This window comes from Peromyscus californicus, unplaced genomic scaffold (genome assembly GCF_007827085.1).
Source record: "Peromyscus californicus insignis strain IS unplaced genomic scaffold, ASM782708v3 Scaffold_17__1_contigs__length_78620276, whole genome shotgun sequence".
Taxonomy (NCBI): Eukaryota; Metazoa; Chordata; class Mammalia; order Rodentia; family Cricetidae; genus Peromyscus; species Peromyscus californicus.
The window spans coordinates 56,069,463-56,093,202 of record NW_026294469.1 but is presented as its reverse complement, the minus strand read 5'-3'; the positions used below and the strand labels follow the sequence as shown (position 1 = coordinate 56,093,202).

General features: G+C 43.7%; 1 protein-coding gene across 5 annotated transcripts in view; it reads left to right on the top strand.

Annotated features, from left to right (window-relative positions):
• The window catches only part of Spire1 (spire type actin nucleation factor 1), a 125,538-nt gene that overhangs the window by 97,531 nt on the left and 4,267 nt on the right, over positions 1-23,740 (top strand). For 3 of the 5 annotated variants that reach the window (XM_052742381.1, XM_052742380.1, XM_052742382.1), the window contains 8 exons: positions 6,345-6,517; positions 11,139-11,229; positions 14,453-14,595; positions 17,038-17,211; positions 21,103-21,240; positions 21,785-21,855; positions 22,109-22,136; positions 22,229-22,365. In XM_052742381.1, coding sequence (XP_052598341.1) covers positions 6,345-6,517; positions 11,139-11,229; positions 14,453-14,595; positions 17,038-17,211; positions 21,103-21,240; positions 21,785-21,855; positions 22,109-22,136; positions 22,229-22,365 — 955 coding nt within the window. The remainder of the gene's footprint in view (positions 1-6,344; positions 6,518-11,138; positions 11,230-14,452; positions 14,596-17,037; positions 17,212-21,102; positions 21,241-21,784; positions 21,856-22,108; positions 22,137-22,228; positions 22,366-23,740) is intronic. The other 2 variants (XM_052742383.1, XM_052742384.1) reach the window with 1 other exon arrangement.

Genomic DNA, 23,740 nt, shown 5'->3' with positions numbered 1-23,740 from the left:
TAATTTTATTTATTTTAGGAACCATTCGTGCAGTGAACCTGTAAAAATTTTAGACTGGAAAATAAAACCAAAATTTTGAACCATGTGTGCTATGGCTAATCTCTAAAAGCTGGCCACTGTCACTCTGGATATCTGCTGCTCATGTTTCCATTGGTTGGATAAGGAGCAGAAGGCTACGTAAACATACGGATTGCAGTCTGGAGTGTGGCTGGTCAGGACAGTATGCATGCTCTCGCACATGATCTCTGGTGTTCTTACAGGCTCATGGTGGCCCTGTGTCAGGAAAAACTCAGGGCAGCACAGATTTGTTGTCCGTGTTCATCGTCTGCTGTAGTCTGTCTGTGCCGTGGTGGTGTTCCGTGTGGTTCCACAGAGCTTCCCTGTCGGCTGCTTGTGCTGCTTACGTGTTTTCATTGTTGCATTTGATGATAAGTGGGAAAGATTAATCCATTCTCAGTTTTAAAGACTAAAGTACATCTTCGTAGTAGAAAAATGAACAGACTAAGGAGTAAATAGTCCACACATGTAGCATAGATAACGACTTTGAACTTGAGTGCAGAGTGGGACATAAGCAAGTATATTCTTCTGTTCAAGGGTGTCTTAGAAATATTTCTTAGTGAAAATCCTAATAAGCCATTCGGCATCAATTGAGGTAAGTCTGGTTTATTTTTCCTTGCAAACATTAGCTATATAATCCATGTTCTTCTAGTCACATTTCCTCTAAGTAAATCAGCAGACACAAAGTTATTCAAGTATTTAATATGAAGGGTATGCCTTTTAGACTCTGAATTTAAATTATGGTAATTTCTAAAATCTCTATTTTATATCCTTAACATTTGCTCTGCTTATAGATATTATCATTTTTTTTCCTCAAGAAATTCTTCCTTTAAGAATTTGACTCTTGGGCTGGAGAGATGGCTCAGAGGATAAGAACACTGATTGCTCTTCCAGAGGTCCTGAGTTCAATTCCCGGCAACCACATGGTGGCTCACAACCATCTGTAATGAGATCTGGTGCCCTCTTCTGGTCTGCAGTCACACATGCTGTACACATAATAAATAAATAAATCTTTAAAAAAAAAAAAAAAAAAAGAATTTGACTCTTTTCAGGTATGGTAGAACATACCTTTAATCCCAGGAGGCCAGCCTGGTCTACAGAATGAGTTCTAGTACAGCCAGGGCTACAAAGAGAAACCCTGTCTCAAAAAAAGAGTATTACTTTTCTCACTTAATACAATGAAATAATAGTATTTATTATTTCAACAGTAAATACAAATAATCATATTCCTTAAAATGTATTGTGCCAAGTCTTTTTGTTGGGGGGGTGCTGAGGACCAAACCCAAGGCCTTGTGCTTGCTAGGCAAGCATTCTACCACTGAGCTAAATCCCCAACCCCTGTGCCAAGTCTTATAGGAAATGAGACTTGCACAGTGTCTAGTCTTGGAGCCCACCGGAAGCCTCCTGGCAGAACTTTTTACCAGTCACATTCCCCTCAAAGCTTTGAACTTCCTACATCTCTGTCAGTGAGCCATAGGACAGCTGCTGGTCTCAGCATATTGTTCAGGGAATCATCAAGCCATCGGAAAGCTTCTCCTGTCCCCTACGTTGACAATGAATTGAACCCAGGGCAGCCTTTGTCATTTAGTGGCTTTTCCTAAATTTCAGTGCATATGTTATTTTGCCAAGTTGTGTCTGTGTGGGGGACTAATGTGGCTTGAATTCCCAGAGTACTGTACAGGGTGGGCAAGTGCTAAGCCACCTGGTTACATCCCTAGCTCTTTACTTTTTTTTTTTTTTTTTTTAAGTGTGTTTTGTTTTGTTTGTTGAGACAGGGTCTCACGTGGCTCAGGCTGATTCACACTTGCTGTATAGCCAGGGATGACCTCTGACCCTCCTGCCTTCACTTCTGAGCACTGAGATTACAGGGAATACTAGCATGCCTGAGTTTATGTGTGCTGGGCCTTGAACCCAGTGCCTGTGCATGCTAAACAAGCACTTTCCCAATGGAGTCTCTTTGTTTGAAGCAGGGTTTCTCAGGCTTGCTTTGAGTTTGCTTGTATCCCAAGCAGACCTTGATCACTGAACATGGCAATTCTCCTGCCTCAGCCTCCCAAGTGCTGGGATTGCAGGCATGCACCACCATACCAGGCTTTGGTTTTTGCCAGTTGTATTAGTTAGGATTCTATAGAGAAACAGAGCTGGTAGAATGAATTATATACATAATATATATTATATGTAGATAACATACACAAATATGAATTAATAGAGTGTTTTAGCTTACAAGTTGTGGTCCGATTATCCCAACAATGGCTGTCTGCTGTCTCATGTCGGAATATCCAAAAATCTAAAGTTGTTTGGTCCAAGAGGCTGGATGTCTCAGATGGTCTTCAGTATATCAGTGAGGGAATGAACTTGCCAGTGAGAGTGAAAGCAAACAGGCACAGAGCAAGCTCTTCCTTCTTCTTCTGTGCCCTCATGTAGGCTGCCACCAGAAGGTGTGGCCCAGTTAAGGTGGATCTTCCCACCCAAAAAGATCAGAATTTAGGGTGGGTCTTCCCGCTTCTAATGACTTAATTAAGAAAAATCCCTCACAGGTGTGCCCAGCTGCTTGGGTTTTGGTTAATTCCAGATGTAGTCAAGTTAACAGCCAAGAATAGCCATCACACCAACACTATTTAAATATTTTTAATCTAAATGATAGTAACACAATTTAAAACTTGTAATCTACCCTGGATCTGAAGAGATGGCTCAGTGGTTGAGGGGACTAATGGGTCACTCTTCTAGAGGACCTAGGTTCTATTTCCAGCACCTGAATGGCAGCTCACAACCATCTGTAATTTTGGTTCCGGGGGAATCTAACAACCACTTCTGCTCTATACAGGTGCATATCTGATGTACATCCATACATGTAGGCAAAACTCTCGTACACATAAAATAAAAATAAATATTTTTTTAAAAATTAATCTACCTTAAATGACTTCTGAATTTTCTTAAGCAGTAACATGAACAAAAAAAATGTAGGTGTGGGGACAGGAGAGGTGGCTCAGAGGTTAAGAGCACCGACTGCTCTTCCAGAGGTCCTGAGTTCAATTCCCAGCACCCACATGGTGGCTCACAAGCATCTGTAATGAGATCTGGTGCCCTCTTCCATATACATAATAAATAAATAAATAAATAAATAAATAAATAATAAATAAATCTTTTTTTAAAAATGTAGGTGTGATGTAATAGTTGCATTTTTTTTTTAACAGGATAGTAAATGAATATGTAGCCAGTTAAATCTCTTTGCCTTGACATTGTGAGCCCAGTCTTGGGGGCTGGGTTCATTCTTGTTGCTCACCCTCTTTGTGGGAGGCGAGTTGTCTCCCTAGCTTCTGCTGGAGCACGAGTGGCTGAGGAGGCACATGAATGTGCACAGTTCGTTTTTTCTTTCATATAGTTCTTTATTTTGGTTTTGTGTTTGTGTTTGTTTTGAAACAGGGTCTTACTGTGTAGCCCTGGCTACACTAGAACTCACTATGTAGAGCAGGCTGGCCTTGAACTCAGAGAGATCCTCCTGCCTCTGCCTCCTGAGTGCTGGGACTGTAAGTGGACTCTTTAAGATCACATTAAACACTTACTACCTTTTTCTTTTTTCCCTTTTTGTTATTAGTTTTTGGTTGGTTGGTTGGTTTGGAAACAGGCTCTTACTCTCTGGCCCAGGCTAGTCTCCTGACAATCCTCCTGCCTTAACCTCTCAAGTGCTGGGATCACAGCAGTGAGCTACCAAGCCTGGCTTCTGTTGTCTTGAATAGAAGTTAATCTTCTACCATCTTTTGTCTTCTGGAAAACTTATAAAATACTTTTCTAAAGTACCTTTCCCTGTATGTCCTTATGAAAGGGTTATTTAATGATTTTTACCTTTATAATTTGTATAAAATCTTGCTACCTTTTCCATTTTCCCCTTTTACTTTATACAACCAATTTGTCTTAGCTACTTAATACCTGGGGTGGTAATAACAAAGTAAATAAATATGTGGACACAGTGTCAGGTTCTCTTCATTAACTCTTTCCCCAGTCAATTCTAATAGTGTGGACCTGTGATCCCAGCATCCGGAAGACAGGCAGGAAGATAGCCTACATATCAAGCCAGGGCTCAAAAAATTTTTTTTATTATAAATCATTAAGCCCTGTCTTCTCCCTTTTCTTCTCTTCTCTCTCCTCTTGTTCCTTCAATCCTCCCATCTTTTCTAGCCTATTCAAATCTTCTACAATTTTTGAAGGGCCTGTTCTCTGGCCTTCCTGATCTATAAAAATCATAAAATTATTACTATTCTTTTTCTTTTCTTTTTTGAGACAGAGTTTCTTTGTGTAGCCTTGGCTGTCCCAGAACTAGCTCTCTAGACCAGGCTGGCCTCAAACTCACAGAGATCCACCTGACTCTGCCTCCCGAGTGCTGGGATTAAAGACGTGCATCACCACTGCCCGGCCATTAAATTATTTTATGTCCTAGTAGATGGCCTGCTACTTGCAATGTATCCCAGGCTATCAAGCTCATAGTAAGTCTTCCTGCCTTAGCCTTGTGTATTACAAACGTTTACCACCACACCTGGCCAGAAATTGTAAATATTAAATAAGAATATATCATTGTAATAGGAAGTGATATATATTGTTCCTTTAAATAATGTCAAGGAAAATGTAAGAATACATTTATAAGGGGGCTAGAGATATAGCTCGCTTGGTAGAATACTAGCCTAGCATGTACAAAGCCCTGGGTAAGATCCTAGCATCATAAAAACTAAGCATGGGGGTGCACATTTAATCCCAGCACAAGAAGTGGAGGCAGGAGGATCAGAAGATGATCCTTCTCAGCTACATAGTGAGTTCAAGGCCAGCCTAGTATACATTAGACCCCATTTAATAAAAGTTAATAAGAACATACTTAAATACTGAGTGTTTTCTACTTCGGGGATATAGATATCACTTGTTGAGAGGAAAATAACCTCCAATTACAATGCTTTCGCCTCCCAAAGTCTTTCTCAGTTTAGTGTCTAGAAGGCCCTTTACCCAACAAAAGCTTCATCGATGATTCTGTATACAAAGAGCAGGTGATTGCTCTGGTCTGCACATTAAATTATGCACGGATTGCCACGTTTTCACTTTTCCAGTTTTATAGTTAGCTATTGTGGGAGACCAGCCCCCATACTTATTTACCCGAGGAACTCTTGAGGAGTGAGGGATAAGAGACTTAGTTAGAAATAGAGCAGAGAAAAAACACAGGATACACTCCGGTGGGCCTGGATCCTTATCCACTGGCCCAGAACTTTATTCGAAGGGTTTTTTATAACAATGCCAAGGAGTGGATCAAAAGACCTCCCCGTTGCTAGTTAGACCCTTACAAACACCTGGTACTCAGGCCCGTGGTCCAATCAACCTCTTACACAGTCCCGCTAGGTACAGCCACTAGAAAACCTAGTGGGCTCCAACAAGCTGTCTGAGGTAATCCATGTTAAGTCTTTGTTTGAAATGTCAAGAAAATCAATTCCGCTTTCATGGGAGGATTCCAGGTTAGAGTACCAAAAAGCAGGCCTTGGGAATCAGCTCTGGCCCACACCACTGTCAGTCAAGGGCTTGGGTTACTTAGAAGGAGAGCTGAAACCAGTGTTAGATTGACTAACATAGGCTAACATTGACTGTACTAGGCCCAGTATGTCAGTCACAGTTACTTACCAGCTTAATCCTCACAACCAGCTACATCTGTACTCCTCTGCTTTACAGGGGAGGAACCGGAGGTTAGAGAGCTTACCCAGACATCTAGCAGTCGAGGTAGACTTTGAGCCCAGTCTCTGTTATACCAGCTGTATACTGCTGTGTTTTCTCATTCAGATGTGAGCCCTTAATAATTTAAATCTGATGTGTTGAGGAGATGTGCCCCAGATTCTTTGTGCTTACATAAACGTGTTTATAGGAGTATAGATCTTAGCTTCCCTGATTTTTAGGACAAGACATTTTTAGATCTTACCCTAGGGAGACAGTGTGTGCTGTGTCTTTCCTCTACCCACCACTGGCCCCGTAGCATGAGTACAGCCAGCTTCTGTAAGCCTCAGTTTATTTCACTTATCTAGGATTTCTCCCAACTCTGAATTCTAAACTACAAATGTGGATATACAGTTATTCATTTTAAATTTTCCTGTTATCTGACAATAGCTTTAACAAATGTTCCATATGCACAGGCATGGCATCACTATACTGAGCCTTTGTGTTTTATTTGTGTGACATGGAAATGCTGTCACCTGGTTGTGCTTCTAACACAGATTACCTTTCCTGGCTTAAGAAAAGGTAAGCTTTTGCCTTTCTCTTACTAGATGTCACTACCCCAGAATCTCCAAAGAATGTTGGGGAATCATCTATGGTGAATGGAGGCTTAACATCTCAAACAAAAGAAAATGGGGTAGGTGCTGCCCTGCAAGGGCCTGCACAGCGGAAGAAGCTTCTCAAAGCCCCGACCCTGGCTGAGCTAGACAGCTCTGACTCTGAGGTAAGGATGCCAGGCATGAAGAGGCCCTCTGATCCTGTGTCGTTCCCCTCCCCCACACCCACACTTTCTTGAGCTCCTTCCTCATCTCTTCATGTTTCAGTCAGTAAGATTGAAGTTAACGTGGCTAGCAGGAAGGATAGTTACTATTGTTACTACAGACCAGTGTAGTGGATATGCTCAGGAAAGAGCTACTGAAACTGAGATCTATAGTCTTAGATTCTAAGTAGGAGTAAGAAAGTCAACAACCTTAAAACTCATATGACTGTCATCTTTGTTTTGAGAAGGAGAAAATATAGTTGAGACAGTTTCTGTAGGTTCTTCTCCCTCTGCAGCACACACAGACACGTGTAGGATGGTTCTTTCTGTAATTGTAATGCCAACAAACTTCAAGAAGAGAGCTGTTTGCCCTGGAGTTTTTGCTTTACTCTGTGCCCTTCAGGGGAGAACATTCATCTGCTCAGTTTACACACATCCATGCTGCACCTCCTCCATCTGCTGCGCTACGGAGTATCAGAATGGCCTGTTGCTGCTTGCTAGATCTCCACTGCCTGGCCCTAACTTAGACTCTTCCACTCTTCTCCATGGTGCATGGGCACACCTCCATCATTGTCATTGCTGGCTCCATCTTCCCATGTCCATCTGAGTTACAAATTACTACTTACTTCTTTTATTTTTCACCATCTCTGCCACCATCCAAAACAATACCAATAATATGGTTTCTCTACCATTTTTTTCCCAACATGGGTAGGGAGATGGTCCAGTGGGTAAGAGTGTTTGCTGTGCAAGCAGGAGGAACTGAGTTCAAATCCCAGCACCTAAGCAAAAAGTGGGATATGGATGCACCTATGCCTGTAGCCCCAGCACTGTCGGGGTATGGAGACAAAAGGATCACTGGCGCTTGCTGGCTGTCAACTTGGCTCCAGGTTCAGAGAGAGACCCTGTCTCAAGGGAAGAAGGCAGAGAGTGATACCATCAGATAACAGACATCCTTCTCTGGCTTCTTTGAAGACATGTGTGTACTTGTGCAATCAAGTACAAATGCGCACACACACACCCACACACACACACACACCCCTGTTACTGACATCAGTGTATTACTGTCTCACCTGTTTTTCTTTGTAAGCTTCCCAAATGACACCCAGCACAGATCTTTTATCACCCCTCCTTGAATGCTTTGGAAGGCTCCCATCCCATACAGCAGATACTTCAGGTTTCCTAAGGATATAGATGTCAGAGAGCCGCCCCCCATCCCCTCTGTGAGATGCTTGTGACCTATTATCGGTTAGAGTACTAAGCAAGCACTTAGGTGCCAAGAAGAGAAGTGAATGTTGGTGCCTTTGTCACTAAATGCTGGATAAAGTAACTTTAGTCAGTAATAGGAGAAACTACAGGGTTATGGAACGAAGTAAATGACCTTAGACAAGGGCCTAGAATTAAGCGCATTTCTCTTCTTGTGTTTATTTTTAAATTAGTGGGGTTTCTTAGTTTTGGTTTTTTGAGACAGGGTTTCTCTGTGTAACAGCCCTGACTGTCCTGGAACTCACTTTGTAAACCAGGCTGGCCTCAAACTCACTGAGATCAGCCTGCTTCTACCTCCCAAGTGCTGGGATTAAAGGCGTGCGCCACCAGCACTTGGCCTTAAATTGGTGTTTTTAAGTATAGTCAAATGTATGTCCCAGAGTGCTTTGTGTTCATTTTTATATAAAAATTTTATGACTTCTGTAGCTAGAGTTTTCCTGCCTGGCCCACAGTCAGGACAAATCTCTCTCACCTGCCAGTCCCACAGCCGTCAGACCCAACCAAGTAAACACAGAGACTTATATTGGTTACAAACTGTATGGCCGTGGCAGGCTTCTTGCTAACTGTTCTTACAGCTTAAATTAATCCATTTCTATTAATCTATACCTTGCCACGTGGCTTGTGGCTTACCGGTACTTTACATCTTCCTTGTCCTGATGGCGGCTGGCAGTGTCTCCCCAACCCAGCTTCCTGTTCTCTCAATTCTCCTCTCTGTTAGTCCCACCTATACTTCCTGCCTGGCCACTGACCAATCAGTGATTTATTCATTGACCAATCAGCAACACATTTGACATACAGACCATCCCACAGCAGACTTCTAATTACATTAAATCTTTAGTGTTTAGAAAGCACAGATATGCAGATGGCTTATTCTAATCAGCTGTTTTTCACACTGGGACTTTGTATTATGTTGTCCAAGTTTCTGTTGATGGGGCTGGAGAGATGGAGCAGCAATTAGGAGGGCTTGCTGCATACTCACAAATACTGGAGTTCAGGTCCCAGTGACCACATGACAAGCCAAGTATCCCACATATGTTTGTGGCTGGGGCTCTAGCTCCAAATGGGGCAGAGAACAGAGACAGGAGGATTTCTGGGCTTGTTGGCTTCCCCAGGTTCAAAAAGAGACTTTGCCTGTGTGGGGACACACTGAGGGGACATGTCTTGAATCCTCTTATACACACATAAATATTTTTTGTAAAAGCTTCTATTGATGAAACACAACTTTAATTTAATATTGGTAGATAAATTGTATTCATCCGCCAGGTGGTGGTGCACACCTTTAATCCCAGCACTCAGGAGGCAGAGCCAGGCCGATCTCTGTGAGTTCGAGGCCAGCCTGGTCTACAAAACGAGATCCAGGACAGGCTCCAAAGCTACACGGAGAAACCCTGTCTCAGGAGGGAAAAATTGTATTTATCCTAAACATCTCTCTCAACATCAGCTACTTCCAGACTATCTTTTACCTGATTAAAGCCGATATATATATATCGTAAAAGCAAGATACTTACACAAGTAATGAATGAAACACCTGGTTAATAGTGAGAAACAGTGAAGACAGTCCTCCACATGGTACCTGCCCTCTGAGTGTGTGGAGAGAACACTGGCCCAAGCATTTCATCTTGTTAACTGTCAGTGTGTCCTCACGTGCTGAGGTGTCAGTCCATTCCTGCATCCTCCATTTGGTGAGACGGTCAGTCCTTTTATCCTCTAGCAGGGCGGTCAGCCACCTGATGATGTCAGTCTTCTGGGTCCAGAGCTTGGGGCTCTTCCCCAGAAATATGAAGCAAGGAACAAAGTTTCCTAATTTGGGAGATGGTTATCCCCCTATTCCTCTTTTAATTTCTGATGTCAGGAAACCCCTAGACCAACACTGATTGCTTGACTTGCTCCTCTTTGCTTTCTAATAGTGGCCATAAATGCAAAGGTGTTAGGTGTTTCCCATATCACACAGAAGACTCTATTCACTTTGTCTGATAAATTTTGTTCCCCACGTCATGTATTCTTCCACTCTTTGTTTCTTTTTCACCAAATTCTTCTTTTTCCTCAGTTTTTTTTTTCCATTCAGAGTTTCCATTATTGAATGTCTTCACTAAGTATCAAATGCAGAGGCAGACGTGTAATGGCATCAACGTTCCAATTGCTTCTAATTTAAATGGGAATTAAAAGCATGCCTGATGTGACACATGTTTGTCAGGCAGAAGTTCCGAGACTGAAGATCTGGAAGGACTAGGGAAGCCTCAGTACTGGTTATGTGCCTGTAATAGGCAGGCAGGGTCCTTCCCTGTTTCTGTGTGATGGTGGTCTTGCCGGGCCCTGGCATGCGCATGGAGTTCTCACTAGCCAGACTCATCATGCACACATCTCCTCATCCCGTCTATGTCTGTGTCTCTGCTGGCTCTGCTGACTAGCTGAGGGTGTACAGTGAACAAGTAGAAGTCTCAAGAAGGGAGGAGAGGCCCATCTTCTCCCTCCTCCGTTCCTCCCTCCATCCCTCTATCTCTCCCTTCTCCTCCTGTTTCTTCTTCTTCCCTACCCACTTACTTTTCCAGCTTACCTGAACATTCCCTCCCATCTTGAGAAGCATACAGATCCCTGGCTTTTAAACACCAAAAGGTTTTGTTGTTGTTGTTTGTCTGTTTGTTTTTTCCAAGACAGGGTTTCTCTGTGTAGCTTTGGAGCCTATCCTGAAACTCGCTTTGTAGACCAGGCTGGTCTCGAACTCACAGAGATCTGCCTGCCTCTGCCTCCCGAGTGCTGGGATTAAAGGTGTGCACCACCGCTGCCCGGCCCAAAACATATTTTTACATCAGATGCACACAGAAGTATAATGTCCAAAAGCCAGAAATGGAATGGGAACTGCAGCTTAGTCCAGCCCGCACTAGCACCTCATCTCTCAGGACCTCATGGAACACTGGGAAGTTCATTTCCGTTAGAAAAGCAAGTCTTAGGGCTGAGCCCAGTGGATAAAGCTCTTGTTCTGGTTTGCTTTCCAGTTGCTGTGGCAAACACCATGCTCCAAAGTAACATGGGTTAGAATGGGTTTATCAGCCTATAGATGACAGTCCACCATTAAGGGAATCCAAGGCAGGCGCTCACGGCAGGCCCTGAAGGCAGGAAGCACAGCAGAGATCCTGAAGGCATGCTGCTTACTGGCTTGATCTCCCCGCCCTGGCCCATCACTTTCATCCCTAATTTTAGACCCCTTGTAGTTTGCCTGGAGCCTTTGACATTGTCATTTGGTGTCTCATGTTAAAGTGCCTGTCTACTAGGGTGTTATCCAGTAGCTCAGGATCTGAAGAAGTGTACGAATTTGCTGTTTCAGGAGGAAACCCTGCACAAGTCCACCAGCAGCAGCAGTGCGTCTCCCTCCCTCTATGAGGATCCGGTACTGGAGGCCATGTGCACAAGGAAGAGTAAGTGCATACCTTACAGAACACCTGACCCAGAGCAAGGGCCACCATGCTCTGTCGTCATTGGGGTAGAGAACTAACCCTGTACGTCATGTCAGGAGCAGACAGGCTCGGGTGCCTTCCCAATTAGTAACTGCCTGGTCAGTTAATAGATCAGTCAGCAGAGTGTGTGTGTGTGTGTGTGTGTGTGTGTGTGTGTGTGTGTGTGTGTGTGTGCACTTTTTAGATTAATGGCCTCCTAGTCTGAATTTAAGCTCAGAAGCACTAAATAACCATATTTGTTCCTTACCTGCCGTGTGTAACATACGTACAGCCATGCCCAATACATGTATAGGTAGTAAAAACACTTTTATAGCTATTGGGCAGGGGATTCTGAATACAGTGTCTAAAATTAAGAGATTTCTAAAGGCTTTTAGTAATGTGAAATCATTAAGGGTTAGAAATTAATTCATTGAGTCAAGTGGTGGTGGCTCATGACTTTAATCCCAGCACTCAGGAGGCAGAGGCAGGGTGGATCTCTGTGAGTTCGAAGCCAGCCTGCTCTGCAGAGTGAGTTCCAGAACACCCAGGGATGTTACACAGAGAAACTTTCTCTGGGGGGGTGGGGAGATATTCTTAGAGAATAGAGAGATGGCTCAGTAGTTAAGAGTACTTGCTGCTCTTGCAGTGGATCTAGGTTAGGCAGCTTACAATTATCTATAACTCCGTCTCTTTGGCCCCCTTAGGCACCAGGCACACACATGGTGTACATAAAAACTCGCAGGCAAAATACTCTCACACATAACATAGAAACAAATCCTATTTGCGTATTTATTTATTTATTTTGTTTTGTTTTGTTTTTTGTTTTTTTCCTAGACAAGGTTTCTCTGTATAGCCCTGACTGACCTGGAACTCACTCTGTAGATCAGGCTAGCCTTAAACTCACAGGGATCCACCTGCCTCTGCCTCCTGAGTGCTGGGATTAAAGGCCCATGCCAATATCACCCAACTAAATCTTTTTTTTTTTTTTTTTTTTTTTTAAGATATTCTTAAAATATTGGCTTGAGTTCTCATGTTCTTTTGGAACAGGGAGGATCTCTTGTACTGCAGGGTGGCTTTAATTAAACTCTTAATCCTCCTGCCTCTCCTTCCCAAGTGCTGGGATTACATAGCATTTCAGTTGCTTGAACAGATTATTTAAAAACAATAGGGGGCAGGCAAGATGACTCAGGGTAAAAATACTTGCCATGCAAGCCTGATCACTGAGTTCTGTCCTCATGGTGAAAGACAACAACTGACTGTTAAAAGTTGTCCTCTGACTTTGCCATGTGCATTGTTACAGAGTGCACATGTGTAGTCACATCACACACACACTCTCTCTCACACACACACACACACACACACACACACACACAAGTCAAAGCTGGCTTTGGGGGTTGGCCAGGCCCATTAAACTTCACAGAGGCCCTGGAGCCGGCGCTTTAGCTTAGTTCTAAAGTACTGACTGCCTTAGCATACACAAAGCCCAAGATTTGAACTCCAGCACTGAACAAAACCAGGTATGGTGGTGCAAGCATGTAACCAACACTCAGGAGGTAGAGCTGATAGAATTAGAGCAGCAGTTTGGGGTCATCCTCAGCCATGTAGCAGATTTGAGGCCAGCCTGGACTACATGAGATCCTGACTCAAAATAAATAAGTGAATAAATGAATACTACAGAGCCGCCATCCAATTGTGTAATGAATTTCAGTATCATTCTTGACTGGATATGGCGTTTTTCATTTGCCACTGTAGTTTGCCTTCATGGGATAATCTAAGGCCGTGGATCCCACTCAACTCTGTTGACTCTTACTCTCTGCCCACTGCGTGAAGCAGCCTGCTTTGCAAGTAGTGTAGGAGGAAGTGATAAATAGAACTGTGACCGTGTAGCTTACTTCTGATATCCTTATTCCTTCACATAGTGAATCCAGAGCCAGTCATAGTAAAGATTATCCTGAACATTGCTAGTCAGTATTGGGGGTACAGCTCAGAGACTAAATGCTTGCTGGCAGGCCCAGGAATGTAAAACTTCGGTTCACTTGAATTTTAATATAGTTGGGTTTCTTTTGGGCCATACAGAATATATGTATTTCTGTGGGGTTTTTTGTTTGTTTGGTTGATGTTGATTGAATTTTAAATGGTCTTTTGATAAAACAAACAAAACACAGTGCCAGATATTGGGGTAGATGCTAAAAGATCAGCGAGACAAAGGAACAAACCACAGCTACTTCTCACCTCAACAACTCCATGAATCCTCTGACTGAATGTCTCTGAGTCCTCAGCCAAAAAGGGCTCTAGCCGAAAAGGCTTTAACTGAAAAGCCTTTATTTAGTTCCTGTCTCCTCATGCCTTTCTCTGCCCAGCCATATTACTTCCTTCCTAGTGCTGGGATTAAAGGCGTGTGATTCCCAAGTACAGGGATTAAAGGTGTGTGCCACCATTGCCTAGCATCTGTGTTTAATCTAGTGGCTTGTTCTATTCTCTGATCTTCAGGCAGATTTTATTAGGGTACACAATATATCACCAAAGGTTGGTTGGTTTTTCAAGACAGAGCTTCTCTATGTAGCTCTGGCTGTCCTGGAACTAGCTCTGTAGACCAGGGTGGCCTCGAACTCAGAAATCTGCCTGCCTCTCCCTCCCAAGTGCTGGGATTAAAGGTGTGTGCCACCATGCCCAACTATTTCTGTGTTTTTAAAATAGGAACAGAGAGGTCAGTTGTAAGGCTTATGGAAAGTAAAATGAGGTCATTTGCACATACAGATCTTTTTTTAGCTTTGGAGCCTTTCCTGTAACTCACTCTGTAGGCCAGGCTGGCCTCAAACTCACAGAGATCCATCTGCCTCCCGAGTGCTGTGATTAAAGACGTGTGCCACCACCGCCCGGCTTTTTTTTTGGGGGGGGGGGCCCACATACAGATCTTAAGGCTAATCATAATGTGTTTTAATGTGAACTTGAATGGATAGTAAAAGCATAGAACTTTTTCCCCATTTTCCTTGCTGTTTCTGTAGGAAGTTTATCTAGAAACAACTTTTGGAACAGTTCTGTCTCTTTCCTCTGAGCTGCCGTCTTAAAAATAGCTCTCCACTGAAATAAGTCCTTCATCTTTGAATACCATGATGTCGCACAGTGCAAAAGGTTATCTGTTGGAAAATTCAGAATCCAAGATTTTATTTTTTAAGAGAGTTCATTTGTTTGGTTAAATCTTTAGAGCCTCCGAAATTCTTGCCCATCTCGTCAACACCCCAGCCAGAGAGACGGCAACCACCCCAGAGGCGCCATTCCATTGAAAAGGAAACACCCACGAATGTGAGGCAGTTTCTGCCGCCGTCCAGGCAGAGCTCACGCTCTCTTGTAAGTACCAAAGGATGAACAGAGATGTCTAGGGAGGAATAGTAAGCTTGTTTTCAAAATGAAAAGGAGAAAAGCCCACACAGGTTAGCGTGAACTTTAACATCTATGTGCTTAATACCTAGAGAAAGTGGGCTCTGGCTACACTTGACCAGTCTTTGGTTTATTTTGAGTACTCATTTTCAAAAGCTTTGTTAACGAGTTATTATTAAAGAAATGCTTTTTTTTCTCTTAGAGGATATTAATCCACTCAAAGTTGTCAAAAAGTTCTCAGCGTAATCTGACTGAGTAGATTGTTTTGTCTGAGCGAAAGAGGATGAGCTGTCCCTTGCTCTTAGTGTGTCTACAGTGCATGCCAGAGCGGCTGTCTCAGCTGTTTAACAGCGGCTAACCGTTCCTTTCAGTGGGGTAGCACACACAGAAAAGTTCATTGATCTAGCAACAGACGCCTGCAGACATCCTTTTGGTTTCCCTCATGAGCTTCCAAAATACAGGAAGATGCAAGGGGTCCGCCAACATTCCACCCACAGTCTAATACAGCAGTTCTGAACTTGTGGGTCACGATCCCTTTGTGGTCGCATATCAGATATTCTGCATGTTAGATATTTACATTACGATTCATAACAGTAGCAAAATTACAGGTATGAAGTAGCAACAAAATAATTTTATGGTTGGGGGTCACCACAACATGAGGAACTGTATTAAAGGGTCACAGTATTAGGAAGGGTGACCACTGAACTAATAGCTAATGTTTTCTTTCAAATACTCAAGAATAAAAGTCACATGAACATGCTTACGGCTCCATCTTTACCTGTAATGAGTCATAAGTGTTTCAAATGAGACAGCAAACAAATGTCCTTCCTTCAAGGAAGGGAAACAGTGGTCAGTATAGTTGGGAAGTGTGAGCAGGGCTTAGAGTCTGGCATTTGATGTCACCTCTATTCCAAAATAATTCAATTAAAGAATTCATGGGGTGATGGCCATTTTTTGATGAGATTTTTCTAACTTCTACATAGTCACTGAACCACTGCTCTTGTCTGACATAGTGTATGCTTGGTAATGCTAACATTTAGAGGGTCACCACAAGTTCAAGGCCAGCCTGAGGTACATAGTGAGTTCCAGACCAACCTGGGCTATAGAATAAGAACCTGTTTCAAAGACAGAAACTACTCTGTGGTGAAATGGAGCCTTGTTAATGGCCTATCAGCAGGAAAATAACTCAGCAAAATAAGCTCAGATTTAAAATCCAAAAGCTGTTAACCAGTGTGGACAAATTTTTACTTTACTAAAATACACAGGTGGATGTGATGGTGCATACCTGTAATGTGTGTACCACTTTGGAAGGCAAAGAAGATCAGAAGTTGAAGGTCACCCTTGAGGTCAGCCTCCTGGGTTCCATGAGACCCTGTCTCCCTGCCCGCCCGCCCACCCCCCACCCCCACCCCCACCCCCGCCAAAAAAAGAAAATTATGAAGCTAAAGGAGCTTTAGATTACAACAAAGTAGTTTGCCCTCATAACATAAATGACACCAAGCCCTGCAGCCACGTGCAGGCCACACAAAGACTGTTAGCTGATGGAGGTGAACTGTGGCTTATGCTTGGTTGGACTGTGAGCTCCTGGTGGAGAAGGAGAAAAAAAAAGAAAACTGTATGCACTCCCTGAGGAGGGAGGGTCTTGGGAACAGGCAGTGAGAAGGGGGCCCTGGCCCACACAGATAGTGAAGGTTAAAAGGCAGGGAAGGAGGTCATGCTGGGGCCAGCTCCTTAAGTGCACCGAGGCACCAGCTGAGAGGAAGAAGGCCTCCTCCACACAGTAGCCTTTCTCACTAGTAGCTTCTCATTGGTAGCTTGGCGAATCTGTAGAGATCACTGACGGTGAAGTCCTCTAGTTCAGTAAATGATGTTCTTAAAGGCGTAGTCGTGGAAAATGGTAACTGCACTATAGAAAAGAAGGAATAGTTTCGTGTTTATCTCTTCAACTGAAAATGGCAGGATTGTCTTTGCTGTTAATAAAGTTTATTTTATTATGTTGGAATACTTTTTCATCATTTGGTCAAATTACTAATGTTGATTGCCCATCCAAGGGAAACGCAGTTGTCTTTAAGGACCTTCCCAGGGCAGGGGCAGGTGGGCTGTGGACACAGGAGCCAGGAACTCTACCCTGCATCTCAACCAGCCTCATTTGAGAGAATCAGAGTGCTCACAGCTCACAGACCACCGAGTTGGAACAGCCCTAAGTGTCTGCTGAGTGACCCTCGGTGTGGCTTCCTGGTTGATTCCTGACGTGGAAAAATGAATGGGATGTCAGCATGGACCATTGCCATCCACGTGTTGTTTTGTTGTGTTTTTCTTTGACAGTCTGTAATTGATGTTTGTAGGTCACTTGTTCAGCATTTTCTCCTTTTCTTTCCCCCTGCTGTTTTCTTTTTCCCTTCCATCGTTCAGGTTCCTAGGATAACCAGTGTATGGCCCAGGACGCCTTTCCGACCACTTTTCTCTACCATACAAACAGCTTCTCTGCTGAGCTCTCATCCTTTTGAAGCAGCCATGTTTGGGGTAGCAGGGGCTATGTATTATCTGTTTGAGAGAGCTTTTACCAGCAGGTGGAAACCCTCAAAGGTTGGCCTCTTTCTGCTGGTTCTGGGATCCCTTACTCTCTCTCTGTGTCTCTGACGGTGATACCTCAGCTACTGCACTCTGAGAATTAACCGCTCACATGGGCACTTTGCTTTTGATCGCTGATGGCAAGCTTGTGTAGGAGTCTAGATCATGCTGTGATCTCACTGGAGGAGAAAGTCGCTGAAAGGACAACAGACTCAAAATGCAGCATCAGCTAGCAAGCCCGTGGGGGTTTGCTCTGGGAGTGACTCACTGTCAGCAGGGCATTGCTTCCTCCTGATTCCTGTGCAAACGCCCTTGTGAAGGCCAAGTGGTCTCCCGCCACTGGAGCCTGGGAAGGGCTGATTGCTCACACAGCTGGCAAACCCTGATGGTCACCATGGACAGACAGCCTGCTCCACCTGTAGAGGAGCAGGTGCATTCCTGATGTTTGTTTACACTCCATCACCAGCTCCGTGGCCACATGCCCAGCCCCCTCCAGAAAGAGAAGTGGGTTTTTTCCTTTTACCGATAGCTATTCAAAACGTTTGTTTACTATTTCTCATTTTATCACTTTTGGGGGATTTGTTTTCCTCACAGAATAATATATTACTATCATTTGAATGTTTTTGAAAGACCATATTGACTCCTTCACCCCTTCCCCAATGGTAGAGAGCAGCAGGGGCCTGGTTCTTCAAGGATCTGTGTTATGAAACAAGCCCATGACAGACAAGCAGCTGGGTTCTTTGTTACTCATCTGAATGTAAAGGACATAAGGCACAGTGAGCATGTTCCTAACGCTGTCATTTGTCACAAAAGCTCTGTGTCCCATCTTGTGTCCATCACTCCACCTGACTTCAGACTAGCCCCTTAGACAAAATAGGTGGCTCTTTAATTCCTCTTACTGCTACGTGTTGACATTTTATTATGAACACCCTCAAACAGAAATATCCACATGAAGTCCATAGACTGTTTCAAGCAAAAAGCAAGGGAGTTGGAGAGATGGCTCAGTGATTAGGAGCACTGACTGATCTTCCAGAGGTCCTGAGTTCAATTCCCAGCAACCACATGGTGGCTCACAACCATCCGTAATGAGATCTGGTGCCCTCTTCTGGTCTGCAGGCATACATGCAGGCAGAACACTGTATACATAATAACTAAATAAATCTTTTAAAAAATTTTCACTTTCAGTTTTTAAAATAGAATTTAAAGAGATGAGTGATTAAATGCAAGTCCTATTTTTTATTTAAATTGGCCTCCCTTTGGATAGTTTATAAACATCTGCTACTGGTATGTCTTAAGTTTCTTTTTAACTGAAGGCGTTATATAAAAGATCTGTATTCTTGGAGCCTGCAAAGTGGCCAAGCAGGTTGAGGTACTTGTTGCCTACCAAGCCTGTTAGCCTGAGTTCAATCTTCAGGACCTACATGATGGAAGGAGAGAAACACAAGTGGTCCTCTGGTGTGCACAGCCTCTGGTGTGCACTGTGGTGCACATGTGCCCCATGCCCACATGAGAATAGACAGACAGACAGACAGACCAATCTTCTCATTTCTCTGTGGCTCAGTAACTGATAACCAGAGTTTCACATTCTGCTCTCTAATTTCCATGCTGCCTCATTCTGACCCCTTTTGTCTGATTAAACTATAACCAGAATCTTCAGTAAAACTCAACTGGTGAGCATGTAAGAAAGCTGTGGCATGTCTGGCCCCATTGTCAAAGACTTGCTGCTTTCCCCCGTGTTTTGAGTTACTTTAGGACATAGAGCAAGAAGGGTGATGGAGTCAGGCTGGCCTAACCCAACCCACTGAACCCATGGCAGGAGACGGTACACAGGGTCATGTGGGCAAGGCATTCTCTTGTCTCAGGACCTGGGATGCTCCTCAGCTTGGAGCATAAAATCTGTTACAGTTTGATTTGGCTTTAGAGATTTTTGAATTAATACTGCCAAATGGAAAAACAATTAAAACTATTCTAGTCACAATGTTGCATTAAAGTCTTGTTGTCCTTTGGCAAGCTCCAGAGTTAAAACAATAGCATTTGACCTGATAGAAATTATTTTTCCCAAGGGGTAGTCTGGATGAAATTTTTAAAAAGAATTAAGAAAATAAGCACACCCCATGATTTCTTAGAGTGTTCTGTGAAGCACTGAATTTACAAGTGTGTTCAAAGCAGAAAGTTGAAGGTATCTTCAGAACAAGAAGCTGTTCTGCCACTTAGACTGCGGAGAGGGAGGCACAGCTGGGAGCTTGTTTTGTGTGGCAGTCTATCCTCAAGTGACAGCACCTCCCCGCCAGGGAGCTGCAGGACCCAGGGGTCCCAAGGCTTGCCTAGTTAGATTAGTACAGCATTTTGCTGCAGCTTAGCATTTTTGTCATAGTTAGCTATTAGCTACCTTTTATTAAATACTGGTAAAAAAAAAAAACAAAAAAACTTCTCCGACAAAAATTGAGCTAGAGAAATTATCAGAAGACCCATGTTCAGCCAGCACCACTAATTTAATAGTCCGCTGAAATGGCCTAACTTTCACAAAGGTGGCTCATTGGCCCTATGACACTGTTCTGTTCTCCAGGTAAAAAAAATAAGTACATATTGAGCACAGTGCTTAATCCTGAAATCTCTGAAAGCTGTTCCCACTCAAAGGGAAACTGTGATGAACGCCTCTTTTTGAATGCCCATTGTGAGCATCTCAGAGCAAATGACGCAATCTACTTCAGCAAACCCTAGCCCCCAACTACTGAGAAGTTCCTCATCTTAACGACTCAGTGGATTCTTTCCAAAGCGGTCTAAAGCAAACCCGGCCTTCCTAAGTTAGCTTAAGCAGATTCTCTGTTGAATTGAAGCAAAGTGAGCCAGACTAGTTTTTTAGTAAATGCTAATGTTTGTCAAATTTGCAACCTAGATTTATTTTTGTTTCTTTCTGATTGAAAGACAGAACTGAATGTTAAAACTCCATAAACTGACTGCCCTCATGGTCATGTGCTTTCTCATTTGGCTTATTTGGTTCCAGAATGCCTGGGAGCAGTGCCGTGGTGTGTGGGAGTGAATTGTAATGTGTGTGCTGAGAACATTGAGTTTCAGTGTCAAGGCACCACAATGGCCCCTTGAAGCCTGGCAGGGCCTGAGTGCATAGAGTCGTTCTGTCTTTCTCTTAGATCCACCAATCAACAGCACCGGATGGAGAAAGGATGGTTCGAGGCTCTTATTCAGTGGATCAGTTACATCAACATTTTTCACAGCTGTTTGTAAGGAGGCCATTAACATAAGAAGCCAACATAAATATTTATCATGCAAGGCTCTGTCTCCATCTGTGCTGACTGTGCATTCAGCAGTTGGTGAAAAGACCTGGGAGGCTGGAGCGATGGGCCTGGGAGGCTGTAAGCTGTCCGTGCTCCCACTTCCTGTTGCGGTTCCACTCCAAGTGTGTAGGGAGTTTTGAAAGTGTGCTGATGTAACTGATCACTCCGTAATGCTTGTCCGTATAAAGTACTAACCACCTTCACTTGGCTGTTCTGGGTACCACAAACCAGTTTTGAAAACAGGACCACATTGTAGATTTGCTTCATATCCAGTAGAGTGTGGCTCACAACACATTTCTGTGACACAAACTTGTTTAGAATGACAATGTTTTCTCAAGATTTCAACCATTGGTACAGAGCTCTCCCGAAGGCAGAAATACCTGACCCAATGTGAGGAGCTTCATGCATTAGCTGCATCTTTTCACTCGGTCATGGTCCTGTTTTCTACGGTGCACTGAGGAGTGATGTGGTCCCCAGAGGGAGCCAGCTCTGCCCCAGTGATCATGGGAATCCTGTCCTCTGAAGCTACTAACCAGGTGTCTGATCTTAAGGGAGCATTGCAGTTCCAGAGCAGGGCAGGTGCTCCTTACTCACAAGGCACTTTGAATTTCAGGAGGAATTCTGCTACCCAGTGGAGTGCCTCGCTCTCACTGTGGAGGAAGTGATGCATATTCGTCAGGTCCTGGTGAAAGCGGAGCTGGAAAAGTACCAACAGTATAAGGATGTCTACACTGCCCTGAAAAAAGGAAAGGTAGAACTGTCTAAAGTTGGTTGAACTGTACAAGGCGAGCTCTCTTAAGAGGCCTGTGTGCTAGCCAGGTGGTATAGGACTTTAGGGGTCTTAGGAGGTGAGATATTTGTATTCTACGCTATTCCTTATTCACAAGAGGGGATTTTTTTGTTTCTCCCTTGGCAAAATTAAAAGAAGGTTTAAAAACGACCCTAAAGGATAGTAGCATGGCTTCCTAAAGCCATGTGCCCTTGAGTTGTGCTTTCCAAGGATCAATAAAGAAAGCATGTCTGAGGAATGGGAGTTAGCTTTCCTCAGAATTGATCCTGTGACCATGAGACGCTTGAGCACTGTGATCTTTTGTTGCTTTTGAAGAACTGTCATTAAACATAGAACTGGGTTATGTGTCAGAGCCAAGCATAAAAGCAGCATTTCTGGGTTCTCGTCCTCTTCTGTCCGCAAACATACCTGAAACATCCCCTAGATGACCAGGAAGTAGATCCACCATGGGAGCCAGGAAGGGTTGACCCCATTTCTCTTCTCCTTCTAACTTTGTATTTCCTAGCTCTGCTTCTGTTGCCGAACCCGGAGGTTTTCCTTCTTCACGTGGTCCTACACCTGTCAGTTCTGTAAGAGGTAAGGCTTTTGTCACTGTAGAGTTCCCACAGCCACAGAGAAATGCCAGGTACTCTTTTGTTCCATCCTCTTCCCACTCGAGAGTGGAATTAGAAAGGACCCATTCTGTGGCTTTGCCCTATGCCTGCCTTATCACTTGGCACTGCAGTTTCTTCAGGAGTGGGTTGAACTGTTGTTGAACCTGGAAAAAAAACTATGGCTTCACCTGCATCAACTGTGTCCCACCAAGTAACACTTCTTGTTTTGTACACAGGCCCGTGTGCTCACAGTGTTGTAAAAAGGTAAGCTTAACTCAATGAAATTACCAGTGCATCCATCTACTCACTACCCTGCCCATCCTAGAGCTCATTCTCACTTTTATTTCGGATAACAGATGCGGCTGCCCTCCAAGCCATATTCTACTCTACCTATCTTCTCGTTGGGGCCTTCTGCCTTGCAGAGGGGGGAGAGTTGTACAAGGTCAGAAAAGCCCTCCACTAGTCACCATCGGCCACTTCGAAGTATCGCCAGGTGAGCAGGGACCTGGATCTTCAAGAGCATCCTCTGAAGACGTAACACTTGGGGTTGGGGCGGTCATGCCAGGGCTAGGGTGTGGTCAGCGCATGCTGCTGCTTCAGTGATTTTTAATACAGTTTCCGTTTGCACAAATCTCCAAAGTTCCTCCAAGGTACTTTTTGGTTGGTAATACCTAGTTACTTAAAAGATATTTTAACATAGTTTTGTTTTCATTATACTTTGGAATAACTTTTATACCTTTAAAAAGATATCTTTAAAATTGACTTTTAGGCTAGGTGGGCCATGATCCCAACAGTTGGGAGAGGGAGACAGGAAAATTAGAAAGTCATTGGGGTTGGAAAGGTGGCACAGTAACTACTAAGAGCACTTGCTGCTCTTGCAGAGGACCTAAGTTCAGTGCCCAGCACCCACATGAGGCCTCACAACTGTAATTCCAGGTCTTGAGGTTCTGGTGCTCTGTTCTGGACTGTACAGGCACTACATGCATACATGTAGGCAAAACACTCATACACATAAAATAAAAATAAATCTAAAAAATAATTCCATTTTATCCTTAGTTACATAGTGAGGGCAGTCTGTGTTTCCTGAGGTGCTGTCTATAAAAACATTGTCCTTGTTTTTCCAGTCTGGTCTTCCTTTCCTCCTTGTCTAGTTGAAAATGAAATCCATTGACACTTGGGTTTATAACATCTCTTGTATCTGTGACTTGCTTTATGTAAAGGCAGAGGTGAAGCTTTATGCCAGAACTGAGTCTCAAACCATTGCATTCAGTACAGGCTAGGGCAGGACTGCCCTTAACAGAAAGGGAAAGTCCACTCAGGCCACATGCTAGCAGGTCCAAGAGATCCCTGACTCTGGGCTGTGGGGTAAGAAAGCCTTTTGCATAGTACATAACCTGGGCCTATGAAGCCTTGAGCCTTGACTTGCCCTCCTGGGACTTGGTAAGCACCGATGGGACAGGGACAAGCCCAGGACAGTCATCAGTTGACCAGGGCATTTGTCCCATTCACTGATGACTTTGAACCCACTGTGTCTTCCTTTTTGCTTTCTCCTTTGGGAAGTAGTTAGCTGATAACAATAGCTGGTTAGGTGGTCTCTGGTTACCTCAGTTTTGAAAACATTATGATTATAATTCAGCTCTCTGGCTCCACCTAGCAAGTCACTCAAATAGGATTGCTGAGGATGAGTGAACACATTGGGTACCATAAGAAGAGTGGTAAAAGGTGTTTTCTCAGGACAAGACACATAAGTTACTTCAGCTTCCTATAGTCTGACCTACTACTATCTGCCATCTCCTAAAGTTGATTGATAATGATACAGAACACAGGGCCTTGGACAAAGACCATGAACCAATAGAAGGATTCAGTAG